At 34.9% G+C, this 13,660-nt stretch overlaps 1 protein-coding gene across 2 annotated transcripts in view; it reads right to left on the reverse strand.

Annotated features, from left to right (window-relative positions):
* Positions 1–287: 287 nt before the first annotated feature.
* The window catches only part of taf3 (TAF3 RNA polymerase II, TATA box binding protein (TBP)-associated facto), a 102,585-nt gene continuing 89,212 nt past the window's right edge, over positions 288–13,660 (reverse strand). For both annotated transcript variants that reach the window (XM_073838134.1, XM_073838133.1), the window contains exons 4-7: positions 8,490–8,569; positions 3,762–4,017; positions 1,539–1,645; positions 288–861 (exon numbers count right to left, since the gene is read on the reverse strand). In XM_073838134.1, the coding sequence (XP_073694235.1) occupies positions 747–861; positions 1,539–1,645; positions 3,762–4,017; positions 8,490–8,569 (558 nt within the window). In that variant the 3' untranslated portion in view covers positions 288–746. The remainder of the gene's footprint in view (positions 862–1,538; positions 1,646–3,761; positions 4,018–8,489; positions 8,570–13,660) is intronic.

Raw genomic sequence — 13,660 nt, forward strand, 5'->3', positions numbered from 1 at the left:
TATTTTTGGAGAACATGAATCAAATGGGACTCGAGTGCTTTGCTTTGTACGCACAACATATCAGATTTGAATAAACAATGGCATCTCTGTTTATGTGTCTTGGATAAAACATTTCAGCCCATAACTGACTTTTCATTTACCATATTTAACTCACTGCTTTCCAGAGATCATTTGACTGAAATGCCATATTTAATTCAGAAGCCTAAACAAACCATCTGAACAGAATGTACACTTTTTGTTTTAGTTGTACACTTGTAACCCAAACAAACGGCAAGAGAACAAAACAATAAGATGTGAAAAAGCAACTTTTAATTAAATCCATAGTAAAATGAAATTGCACCTCCAGTCAAAATCAATCAGAAGACCGCTATTAAAAGGCAGATTATAGTACAGAATGTTTTTTTTTTTTCCTCATGGGTGATTTTTGGTTTGATGAATCAGCACATGGAACAACCTTTAACGAGGGCGAACTGAGAGGTTCATTTCAACACACATCTACTGAACAATCATGAGCTCGGTACAAAGATCATATAGACATACTGTACGATTCTCCACATAAAAAAGTAACATATACACATTTGAAATTTTCATTTTAAAAAATACATTATGATACTGGACACTGAGTTAAGTTAACCAAGTTAAAAGAAGGGCTGGGTGAAAAAAACAAACAAATGAGGCAAAACAGTTGGAAATGAATTAAGGCGAAAACAGAATGAAGACGGAGACGGGAGAAAAAGAAATGTGGGTCAGTGCGCTTTGCGTTTCCTTTTTTTTGTCTTCTTGTCTTTCTTCTTCCCAGCGCATTTCACACAGAACCACGACTGGTCCTCCGGAGGGGCGGCTACAAGACCCACACAGGGCCTGAAAGAGACAGAAAGAGAGATAGATGAGTCTCGGTTACAAGATAAACTCCAATGATATCGATCGGTATGACGAACAACACAACTTACGTGCCAAGTTTGAATTTTTCATACAATTCGAAACAGATTCGCACACAAAAACCATCTTTTATATATAAAAACAGCCGATCACCATCAAAATACCTTCTTTTATCATAAAAGACACACAGTTTGTTCTGTGAGCGTTTGTGTATTTTTGATCTGTGTGCGAAGGGGATGAAAAAGATGATTCCCAAAAAGCTTTGCAGTAATGCCAAGCAATCTAGACTCAGTTTGAGTTTTTTTTTTTGTCTGTTTGATTGGCACTTCCTCTTATTCACTTTGTTTTGAGGTGTGTGTGGCTCTGTGTAAAATATAGCAACCTAACTTTAATTAAAAAATCAAAACACACTGCATTTTGATCTCACATTACTCTGAAAAGTCTTATGCACCACATAAGATGAATAAAGAAGTCAAGTCAAGATGAAATCAAAACTGAGACAACTTCCTTATAGATAAAAGTTTAGTCCTGCCTACATTTTTTTCCTGTGGAACATTCTGATTCCTTAGAAAACAAACAAACAAAGCAAAAAAAAAAAGTTTGGCATTGACTTTCTTGGAGAAATACAGTGAGTGCATAATGTAAGAGAAGGCTTTTACCAGTGATACCAGTCGTCACACTCGTCGCATCCGATCATGGGACTGCCGTCATCAGGTTTATTACATCCCGGGCAGATCCAGATCTGATTACCCCATTCATCCCGAATCTGTGATGAGCAAAACACACAAGAATCAATCAAACAAATCAAAGAGGCATAACGCTTCCGGCACTGGTCAAAAAGAGAAGTAAAACCAAGTGCTATAGTACTAGATTACGTCACATCCTATATCATTTTGAGTTGGAGGTCCCACTGAGACGTTTCAACCATTAAAATGGTTTCCTGTTTTCAAAACTGTTTCCTGTTTTCACTGAAACCTCAGCTTGCAAAATGTTATTTTTGACTTAAGAATACTTCAGAAAACACTTAGGAATTAGCTAGAAAAAATCCTGTCTGTGAAATTAAATATATAATTAAATGTACACTATGAGTCAAAAGTTTTTGAACAGTAAGATTTTTAATGTTTTTTTAAAAGAAGTCTCTTTTGCTCACCAAGCCTGCATTTATTTGATTCAAAGTATAGTAAAAACAGTAAAAATCTGAAATATTTTTACTATTTAAAATAACTGTTTTATATTTAAATATGTTTTAAATTTCTTTTTTTTTTTCCTGTGATCGAAGCTACATTTTCAGCATCATTACTACAGTCTTCAGTTTCACATGGTGCTTCGGAAATTATTCTAATATGCTGATTTGCGGTTCAAGAAGCATTTATTTTTTTTATTATCAATATTTAAAACAGTTGAGTATATTTTTCAGGGTTCTTTGATGAATAGAAAGATCCAAAGACCAGCGTTTACCTGAAATAAAAAGCTTTTTTCAATACCATTCACAAAATTGGAGTCAGTATTTTATTTTTTTATTTTTTGGGGGAAAGAAATTTAATAAATTTTGATACTTTTATTTAGCGAGGATGCTTTAAATTGATCAAAAGTGATGATAAAGGCATTTATAATGTTACAGAATTTTTTTATATCAGATAAATGCTGTTCTTCCGAACTTTCTATTCAAAGACACATGAAAAAAACTGTTTTTTGAGCAGCAATCAAAATATTACAATGATTTCTGAAGGATCATGTAACTGGAGTAATGATGTTAAACATTCAGCTTTGAAATCACAGGAAAAAATTACATTTTAAAACATATTTAAATAGAAAGCAGTTATTTTAAGTAGTAAAAATATTTGTTATAACTGTTTTTGCTGTACTTTGGATTAAATAAATGCAGGCTTGGTGAGCAGAAAAGACTTAAAAAAAACATTAATATCTTACTGTTCAAAAACTTTTAACTGGTAGTGTGTGCAGTTTGTGTTATATATGAATTTAATTTTTTTTTCAATGTAAAATGTTGAAAAAAATTGACAACAGTTTGCATTTCAATGCATTACATTTAAAATGTTTCTTGATCAAACTTATACACACATCTGTAGAACTGTATATTGACGATATACAGTAGTCAACATTCGAAGTGGATCAAAACCTTTCATTAAATTTTGTCCTAAAACCAAAAAGAATACCCGTTCTTATCTTAGGACAACTTTGATGAAGTTTTTTGATCCACTTCGAATGTTGACTACTGTATATATTTGCTTGACTGTAAGTGTAAAATATAACTGCAATTATATTATTTGGCAGAATAATCATTGATTGTGATAATGATAAATGAACATAAATATTAAATATATGAAATTTTAATTCATTATATAATATTTAAAAAAAAAATGATATGTTATGTTTATATTTATATTATTATGTGACCCTGGACCACAAAACCAGTTATAAGGGTCAATTTTATTAAACTGAAATGTATACATCATCTGATTCCACTGATGTAGAATAATATTTGGCTGAGATACAACTATTTGAAAATCTGCAATCTGAGGGTGCAAAAAAATCTAAATATTGAGAAAATCGCCTTTAAAGTTGTCCAAATGAAGTTCTTAGCAATGCATATTACTAATCTAAAACTAAAAATTAAGTTTTGATATATTTACAGTACGAAATCTACAAAATATCTTCATGAAACAAATCTTTACCCAATATCCTAATGATTTTTGGTATAAAAGAAAATCAATCATTTTGACCCATACAATGTATTTCTGGCTATTGCTATAAATACACTTGTGCTACTTAAGACTGGTTTTGTGCTCCAGGTTCACATAATAATACAACTAACACAATGCAGTTATTCATTTCTGTGTGTACTGTGTATATGTGAGACTCACCACGTATGCGCTGACGGTCTCCGTGACAACGCTGCATCCCCGTGCTTTGGCCTGGCTGGGTGGCGGCTGAATGGGGGCGGCTGGGGGTGGAGGGGGCAGAACAGGAGGAGGGCGGGGTGGAGGTGCTACAGGAGCCGGGGCAGGTGGAGGGGGAGCTGGAGGGGAACGCATCCGTGCTGCTGGACTGGGCCTGGCCACTGGGGTCCGTGGTGGTGGAGGGGTGGGTTCTGAATCTGGGACCACCTTACTGATCACACTGGTGAAGATAGAGAGAGAAACAGAGAACGGTTACACACCATACAATATAACTGATATTTTTCATTGAGTGAATAGTTTAGCGTACAACTGTTTGTTTTATATGTAATTAAGATCATATGTTACTATAAAGTCCAATTCTAACTATTAACTATGACTTTTCCTTCAATAAACTCTTAATTTGCTGCTTATTAACAGTAAGGTAGTTGTTAAGTTTAGGTATGGAATAGAATTAAGGGATATGATCATAGAGAATAAGGCATTAATATGTGCTTTATAAGTATTAATAAACATCCAATATGCTAGTAATATAGTATATGTGTACAGTATAGTTTATAGCATATACAGTCAAACCAAAATTTATTCAGACACCTTCAACATTTCTCACATTATCAATTTATTCGCTATAGTTTAGAAAAGGGTAATAAAATGTGACCCTGGACCACAAAACCAGTCTTAAGTCGCAGGGGTATATTTGTAGCAATAGCCAAAAATACATTGCATGGGTCAAAATTATTGATTTTTCTTTTATGCCAAAAATCATTAGGAAATTAAGCAAAGATCATGTTCCATGAAGATTTTGTGTAAAATTCCTACTATAAATATATCAAAATGTAATTTTTGATTAGTAATATGCATTGTTAAGAACTTAATTTGGAGAACTTTAAAGGTGATTTTCTCAGTATTTTGAATTTTTTGCACCCTCAGATTCCAGATTTTCAAATAGATGTATCTCGGCCAAATACTGTCCTATCCTAACAAACCATATATCAATAGAAAGCTTATTTATTGATCTTTCATATGATGTATACATCTCAGGTTTGTAGAATTTTACCTTATGACTGGTTTTGCGGTCCAGGGTCACAAATATGACAAGAACTCAAGAGGTTAACTGTGTCAGAACAAATTAATCTTGATAATCACAAATTAATTACATTTAAAACAAAATTTATTCAGACACCTTCGATATTTCACACATTATCACAGTTTATTTGCTATAGTTTAGAAAACTGTAATAAAATATGAAGAACTCAAGATTAAAACTGCGTTAAAACAAATTCATCTTGATGTCTTTGAAAGAAAACAAACATGGTCAGCTCAAAGTGTTGAATCAAATTTCTGGTCTCAAATTTTTATCAGTTTTACTGGTAGTTCACTGTATGAAGAATTTTTTGGTAGAATATGTCACAGTTGCCTTTATTTAGCTATTCTCACTTACATAAATGAACTGTGTCCTGCACCCACTAGTAAAGAAAAAAAAAAAATATATATATATATATATCTGGTGTCTGAATAATTTTTAGTTTGACTAAATAAATAAATACATATATTATACATTTGTCTTACATGAATTTGCACAAAAACGAGTAATGTAAATATATTTTGTTGCAATATTTAGTAAAATAAAATAATGCAATATTATTTTTCTTTGGCTAAAAACCAACACAATGGCCAGTATTATAAATTAGCTTTTCTATTTCTATTTCAACCAGTTAAATAAAATAAAATAAACAATACAAATTAATTAATAGTTTTGATTATCTATTTTAAATAAATAATAAAATAAGTAGGGCCGGGACTCGATTAAAAAAATTAATCTAATTAATTAGAGGCTTTGTAATTAATTAATCGAAATTAATCGCATTTTAATCGCATATAAATATTTGACCTGAGAACAGTGAGAATTAAGATTTTTTACATGGATTTTTAGTATACCATTGAATAATGACTGAATACATAAGCTTAAGCAACAAAATATTGTTTATTTTTGTTCAACCAAGTCCAACAGACCAGTGCAATATTGCCATTAAGTGTAGCAAGAGGCACGTTCTTTAACGAGTCTTTCATGCCGAGAACTCTGCTCTTGTGTTTGCTTAATTATGCATTTAAACGTTAATGACCAAACCTATCATTATAAATGTTGCTGCACATGGAATATAACGCGGATAACATTTAAAAAATATTTTTTATCAGGTTACACACTGATTATTTATCACTCAAATCCCTTTCTCTACCTGTCCGTTGGTCGCGTATATCCTCCATGTTTGTAGTTTTTTAACACTTTTTATGCGTGTTTGTAGTTCTAATCGAATCCTCGTTCACGGCGCTGTGTGTTGCGGGCAATATTAGCCGTTAAAAGTGCGCATTGATCGTTAAGTAGTAGACCATCCGGGAATCTTTGGAATACTTTTTTAAACATACTACGATTTGGGACGTACAATACTGTTTAGGACGGACTTGTCTGAACGCTAGTTGGTGCTCCAGTATAATCGGTCCGCCGAATCTCATCCAGTGAGAAACGTTCCGCGGTGCAAAACTTAGTGCGATTAAAATGCGTTAAAAAAAATTAACGCGTTATTTTTGTGTAATTAATTAATCTAAATTAACGCGTTAAAGTCCCGGCCCTAAAAATAAGTAAAAAGTAAAACCTTATGAATGAAAACATTATGAATATATAAATATTAGCATGTATTGGTAAAAAAAAATACAAGCTGTTCACACCAAATCTTTAAAAGTGAATGATGCTATGATGATATTTGAGTGCTTTTGTCTGTATATTGTAACCAGTAAACAATTCTTGGTAACACTTTACAATAAGGTTCATTAGTTAACTACATTAGTTAACATGAACCAAGAATGAATACTACTTCAGCATTTATTAATCTTAGTTAATGTACATATCAGCATTTACTAATGAAATACTACAATCACAAGTTGTTTGTTAACATTAGTTAATGCACTAATGAACTAACATGAACAAACAATGAACGACTGTATTTTTATTAACTAACAATAACAAAGACTAAATACTGTATTAAATGTATTGTTCATTGTTTGTTCATGTTAGTTAACACATTAACTAATTTTAACAAATGACACCTTACTGTAAAGTGTCACCCAATTCTTATATGTGACCCTGGACCACAAAACCAGCAACAGCCAAAAATGATCAATTTTTCATTTATGCCAAAAAATCATTAGTATATTAAGTAAAGATTATGTTCCATGAGGATATTTTGTAGATTTCCTAGTGTAAATACATTAAAAATTGATTAGTAATAAGTATTGCTAATAACTTCATTTGGACAACTTTAAAGGCAACTTTTTTCAAATTTGGATTTTTTTTTTTGCCCATCACGGCCAAATATTGTCCTTTCCTATCAAACCATACATCAATGAAAAGCTTATTTATTCTCAATTTCAAAAATTTACCCTTATGACTGGTTTTGTGGTCCAGGGTCACATATTATCTGCTTTCAATATCAGCTAATATCTTCACCAATATATTGAGGATCCATAATAATTATAATCTGGCAATACAGAAGATCTGTCACATTCAGTTCGTCTTTTTAAATGCCACCAGAGAAACTGATTAAACCCTGCTGTTGCTGAGTAACAGGTTGATTGACAGGCTCAGAGAGAGGACAGCGGCGCTTGCTGTGGTATTGACCCTGAGAAGGGCGTGTCAAACGGTCAGCTCCGATTACACACACAGACACTCATTATTTATGCTTCATCTGACTGACACACACACACACACACACAACCATGCAGAGGGCTCCCTCTCGGGGTAAAGATGGTGTGGGGTATGCCCTGTCCAGGATGTGACCCCAAGACCTTTCAGAGGTCAAAGTTCACCTGTGCCAATGTTTCCACGCGCATCAAAAGAAGCTTCTGTTGAGATCTCGGGAAAATGTACACTGTATCGATTATAGCAGATATAAATACTCTTTTATCTTTTACTTTCATCACTGATGTTCTGTGCTTCAAGCTAAAACAGAAGTTAAACATAAACAATATCTAAAGCTTGTGCTTACGTTAACAAACTACAACACAAGGACAGATATAAAAACACATTTTCCTCTTGAAAGGACTGCTGATTGTGTTTTTCTACACACTAGACTACAGGTGCAAGGAAAGAGCACAACACAGGCAACATCAGAGGGACAACACACACTCCCAGGCAGAGAATAAAGGCCTTCCTGTACAAACACACACACACACACACACACACACATAGACGTAAACACTAATGTTTCCTGTCCTGCATGCAGGTGGAACTGAAGAGGTGAGGAAGACATTCAAAAGCACAGTCAAAACACTGTGCAGATGCTGTATGTTCTAAGTCTAAATCACACTGGCCATTAAGGCGACATCAGTCACATGTAGACGTTCAGGAATCAGTAATCGCCTTACCTGTAGTATGCCGCTGAGTGTGTGTGAGGGGGTTAAGTGGTGTGAACACTAGCGCTATTGATAGGAGTGTGCAGGAGGGGGCCATGATGTGGGGGGTGTGTGTGTGTGTGTGTGTGTTTGCCTCCCTCAAAGACCTCATGGGCCGTCTGGGACTGGTCACAAGACCCAAAGCCTGAAACTCACACCTGTACACAGACTCAGAGACTCTGACCACACAGAGAGCTGCCTGATACTCTCAACCCTTCGTGTGTGGATGTGTGTGTGTGAAGTACTTACATCTTGTCTTGTCCAGCGCCCACTCTGAGGGTCAGTCGAGGTATGACAGGAGACGGTGGGATAGCGGGAAGAATATCAGCCTAAAAAGAGAGAGAAATCATTTGAAAATTATAGAAAGTCAGGTCAGGTCGTTACTGAATTACTGAGCATAGGGATCGATATTGATATTTATTTCATACCATTAACAGGGAAGGGCAATAAATTCCACATTAGACCTTGAAAATGAATGTAAACATCACACAGAGTAAGCTAACTTTTCATTTAAATGATTAGTTCACTTCCTTGACATCTCGTCATCCAAGATGCCCATGCCCTTCTTTCTTGAGTTGTAAAGAAATTGTGTTTTTTCAGGAAAACATTTCAAGAATTTTCTCCATATAGTGGACTTCTATGGTGCCCGTGAGTTTCAACTTCCAAAATGCATCTTAAATGCAGCTTCAAAGGGCTCTAAATGATCCCAGCCAAAAAAGAAGGGTCTTATCTAGTGAAACGATTGGTTATTTTCTAAAAAAAAAAAAAAAAAAAAAAAAAGTACAATTTATATACTTTTTAACCTTAAATGCTTGTAGGAAATGCTTGTCTAGCTCTGCGATGCGCATGCATACTCTGTGTACGCCGGTTTAACAAAACTCCCATAATTTTCTCCTCCAACTTTGTCCTACATCACTGCAGTGTTTACAAAGTGAACATACGATGTAGACAGTGATGTAGGATTTTGAGATTGGAGGAGAAAATGAGACGGGAGTCTTGAAACGGAGTGCAGAGTAAGCATGTGCATGCGCATCTGCATCACAGAGCTAGACAAGACGAGTATTTGTGGTTAAAAGTTAAGAAAATGACTGATCGTGTCGCTAGATAAGACCCTTATTCCCTAGCTGGGATCGCTTAGAGCCCTTTGAAGCTGCACTGAAACTGCAATTTTAACCTTCAATCCATTGAGCACCATTAAAGTCCACTATATGGAGAAAAATCTTAATTTATTTGAGACTGAAGAAAGAAAGACATGAACATCTTGGATGACATGGGGGTGAGTAAATTATCAGTACATTTTTTTCTTTTCTGAAAGTGGAGTAATCTTTTAAGGACCCATTTCATTTTTTTCAAAATGATTTTTTTTTTTTTTATGTAACGATGTAACATAAAACGAAAGAAATGTATAATTTCTGTGCTCTGAAGTTTCGATCTAAAGCAAAAGATTTTGCGAACCCGCTCTGAAATTTCGATCTAAATCCAATTCAAATCAAATCGGCGTATAGCAAATCATTTGATTTAAATCATTTAATTCACTAAATCAGAGGCCTTCAACCCTTCTCCTGGGGACCCACTCTCCTGGAAAGTTTATTTCCAACCTGCTTAAGCACTGCTTAAGCACACCTTAAGCACGGCTTGATTGGCTGCTTCTGGTGGGTTTGATTAAGATTGTAGCTAAACTCTTCAGGATAGTGGGTCTCCAGGAACAGGGTTGAAGACCTCTGCGTTATGATTCATAAACCTGTTCCGATCTAAATCAAATGAATCGCGATTTGCAATACACACTCTTAAGTCCTACCTGAATCAAATGATTTGCGATACAAGATGTTCCAATCTAAATCAAATGATTCGTGATATGTGATTTGAAGTCCCAATCTGAAACAAATGATTTGCGATACACGATCCGATAGGTGTACTTCAAAATAGTGAATTATTTAGCGACGCAATAGTTGAACTGAGTCGAAAAGTTGTTTCACACATCAATACATGCTTTTTTACAATCATTACAAGAGATGTCGAAATCTGAAAATGAATGGCTCTTTTAATTTGATCTGTTTTTTTGTTAGTGAATCGCTTGAAATGAATGAATGAACAAAGTCACGAGTTTGAATCAATTGCAGCCATGTTTACACAATACTGTCAGTACTACTACTTGCGTAGCTCAATTATTTTATTTTTTTTAATTATTATTTTATTATTATTAATTATTTTTTTTGCTTATTCCAGCTCAATTAACTGGAATAAGCAAAAAAAGGTATGTTTTTTTTTGATTGCTTAAAAAGATGTGTGCTTATTGACAAAATTAAACACTTATTTCATAGGTACACAGTCTTTCAAGCACATTTCAAGCACCTCTTCAGGAATATTGCTATTTTTTGAAGGGTTTTCCAGGCCTTAACTTCCAAAGTCAAATTAAAGCAATTTAAGCACCTTGTACGAACCCTGTAACTAAAAAATATATATAGATATATATTTTTTGTATCTTGATTTAATATTTATCATAAAAATGCTATGAAATTAATGTAAAACTGACAATTTAACCAATCTTCTAAAAGGCAATCAATACAGCAATTAATTTTAAAATGATTTTTTAATATATATAATATATTTTAATATATATATAAATATTGATAATGATTTAACACCCAGCCCAAGTTAAGGTTTCTATAATGCTGTTGTCTAATCAACAGGGCATTATTTATGTTATACGACTAAACCAATAATTATCTTACGATAACCAATATACCAGACAATATAATTATTCTGTTCTGTGTTTTTTTGAAACAACATTCAATACACAATAAAAACGCACAATAATCAATACGAAAATAAGCTTGCTTCAATAATTTGCTGCAATATCAGGTTAAACTATAGTAAAATAAAAATTGAAATATCTCTCAAATTCAAAACAATGGCCTAATGGATACCTAACCGTTTATAACTCTAAAAGGAGCAGTTTTGAGACAAACTGTGCAGCTAAATGCAGTTGTCACTCCTCTTCTGAGGGCTTAATCCTTGTTTATTCACAGGTATGACAACTGCTTTCTAAAGTTGAATCGAGCACTGAAAAATTCAGGCAAGTTCTGTGTTCTGTGCATTAGTTTCACATGCATAAAACATGGTATCTCAGTTGACAACCGTTTACTGAAAACCAAACAGGTTAAAACGTTGGTATACATGTTTTGTTAACAGCTGCAAATCACCAAGTCAGTGCTATGGTTATCAGACTGTCAACCATCACGGGTTTCGGGTAGAAGGATCTACTTCGAAGGAAAACGAGGTTGTCTTTTCCAGAACATGCAGTGCCAACATGATTGTGAGCATCAAAAGTCAGCTATTAAGCTACTAATGGGAACAAGAGCACACAGCTTCACCTCAGAACCTCAGATGCTCACACTTATCACAGCAGATGGACAACATAGTGTCCTGCTAATCCAGTTTAGCTAGCACCAGGGTCAGTCCTCCTGAAAAGCCCTTTATGTACACACACCTCTGATGCTGGCAGTAGTGTGTCCTGTCTGAGGCCATGGAGGCGGGGAGGAACGGAGAGAGGGGACCCCAGAACAGAGATAAAAACAGCAGAATGGGATGATGAACAGAACAAAGCGCACGAGAGATGGAGGAGACGATAGCGTGGGGACGGATAACGCGGCGCTGGCGGAGGAGACCGGTGTAGAGTGTGTCTCGGGGGTTTTTCCGAGGCTTAACGAGAGTGAGGTGCTCTTTGTGCGTTTGTGTTGGGGAGAACCCCTGCCGCTGTGGCGCTTTTGTCCGCCCAGATCCCCCATAATGCCGCTGCACTAATTGTTTAACACAGAAACATGTCTTTTCTCTCTTTAATGTTTTTGTTTTTATTGTTGCGCCGCGCATTCATTACAAAACCTTTGTGGATTTGCAGACTCCTCCCTGTGTCTCGCTCACTCTCTCTGTCTGCCACCCCATCCTCTCTGTTTTTCACTTCCTTTCTTCTATGGAAAGAGGGGAACGTGAGTATCAGCAGAATTGAGAGGATGGCTGGCAGGTTGCATCATTTGGAGAGAATAGGAGCGTGAGAAGCCGTGTTAGCCGCTGCATTAGCATATATGCATGAACAAACCTGGCGAGTGACGGCAAAAAAACAAAAAAATGTCTGGAGGTATGCCTGCACTCGCAATTCTCCTTCTCCGATTCGCTTTCAGATCCGATCGTCCCAAACGGATGCCTTTTATGAAGCATTATAAGCATGACTATCGCACGTCTCTTGTAGCGATACGTGCTTGGGAAAGCACCCCGATTGCTCCTATATACGGGTTACACTATACTGGGGCTATACAAGGGCTGCAACTCTAAACTGCCATAAAAGATTTATCAGCAGTTTGTACTTCAGTTGATTAGAGGAGCTCTTGAGTTAACGCTGGACCTGGCACAATGAATTTTAGACTGCCGTGTTAATCTATGGAAAACTCCTCTGAGAGAAATGGGCAAAACAAACTTGTTTCACCTGGTACCGGTGTTTCCCGCTCAGCTATTCAACAGCGACATTGCTTAATCTACAGCGCCGCTGCAAAATAAATTATATTTTCAGTGAGTTGTGAGTTTGCAGTTTGAATTGAATGTGATGAAATGAAGAGTTGGTAGTACAAAATAATACAAAGACAATAAACAAGATTCGAAAAATTGGTTTTGCTTCAGGACCCAGATTTTACTTTGGACTCAAGTCAGTAACTAAATTGTTTTGACAAGCAGGAAAACAGTAAATAGCATCAATTCTGAGTTTCAGGCTCACTTTAAAAGGGTTAGTTCACCCAAAAATGAAAATTCTGTCATTAATTACTCACCCTCATGTCATTCCAAACCCATAAGACCTTTGTTTATCTTTGGAACACAAATCAAGATATCTTCGATAAAATCCGAGAGCTTTCTGATCCTCCAATTATGATTACGATTTAACCACTGTTTAGGAATTAGGGCTGTACGATATTGAAGAAAAATGCGATGTGGGAAACCTTGTTAAATAATGTGATATGTGATATGATCGTGCTTTAAATGTGCAAAGTCAATTTAAATTATATTTTAAAATATTTAAAAATTAAAATTATATAACCACTATATATATTTCCCATTCTTTCTTGGAAAAGAAAGCATCACTACAACTTCTGAAAGTGACCAGCAATGTTTTGGCATTACATAAAAGTAATATCACAAATCTGAAAATGTAAGTTCAACATCAATGTAAACAAAAATAAATAAATAAATGAATGCCACTTATTTTATATCAATTTAACATTGCTTTCTGTTCATTAATTACGTAAAGTACACTTTACTTCTTCAATACCACAGTAAAAACTATAGCAATAAGAAATATAGTAATATAGTAATAAGTATAAAATAACACTGCATAGGGTTCACTGTATGAATTAGATATAGATTAATCTTGGTTA

This window comes from Garra rufa, chromosome 4, assembly GCF_049309525.1.
Source record: "Garra rufa chromosome 4, GarRuf1.0, whole genome shotgun sequence".
NCBI lineage: Eukaryota > Metazoa > Chordata > Actinopteri > Cypriniformes > Cyprinidae > Garra > Garra rufa.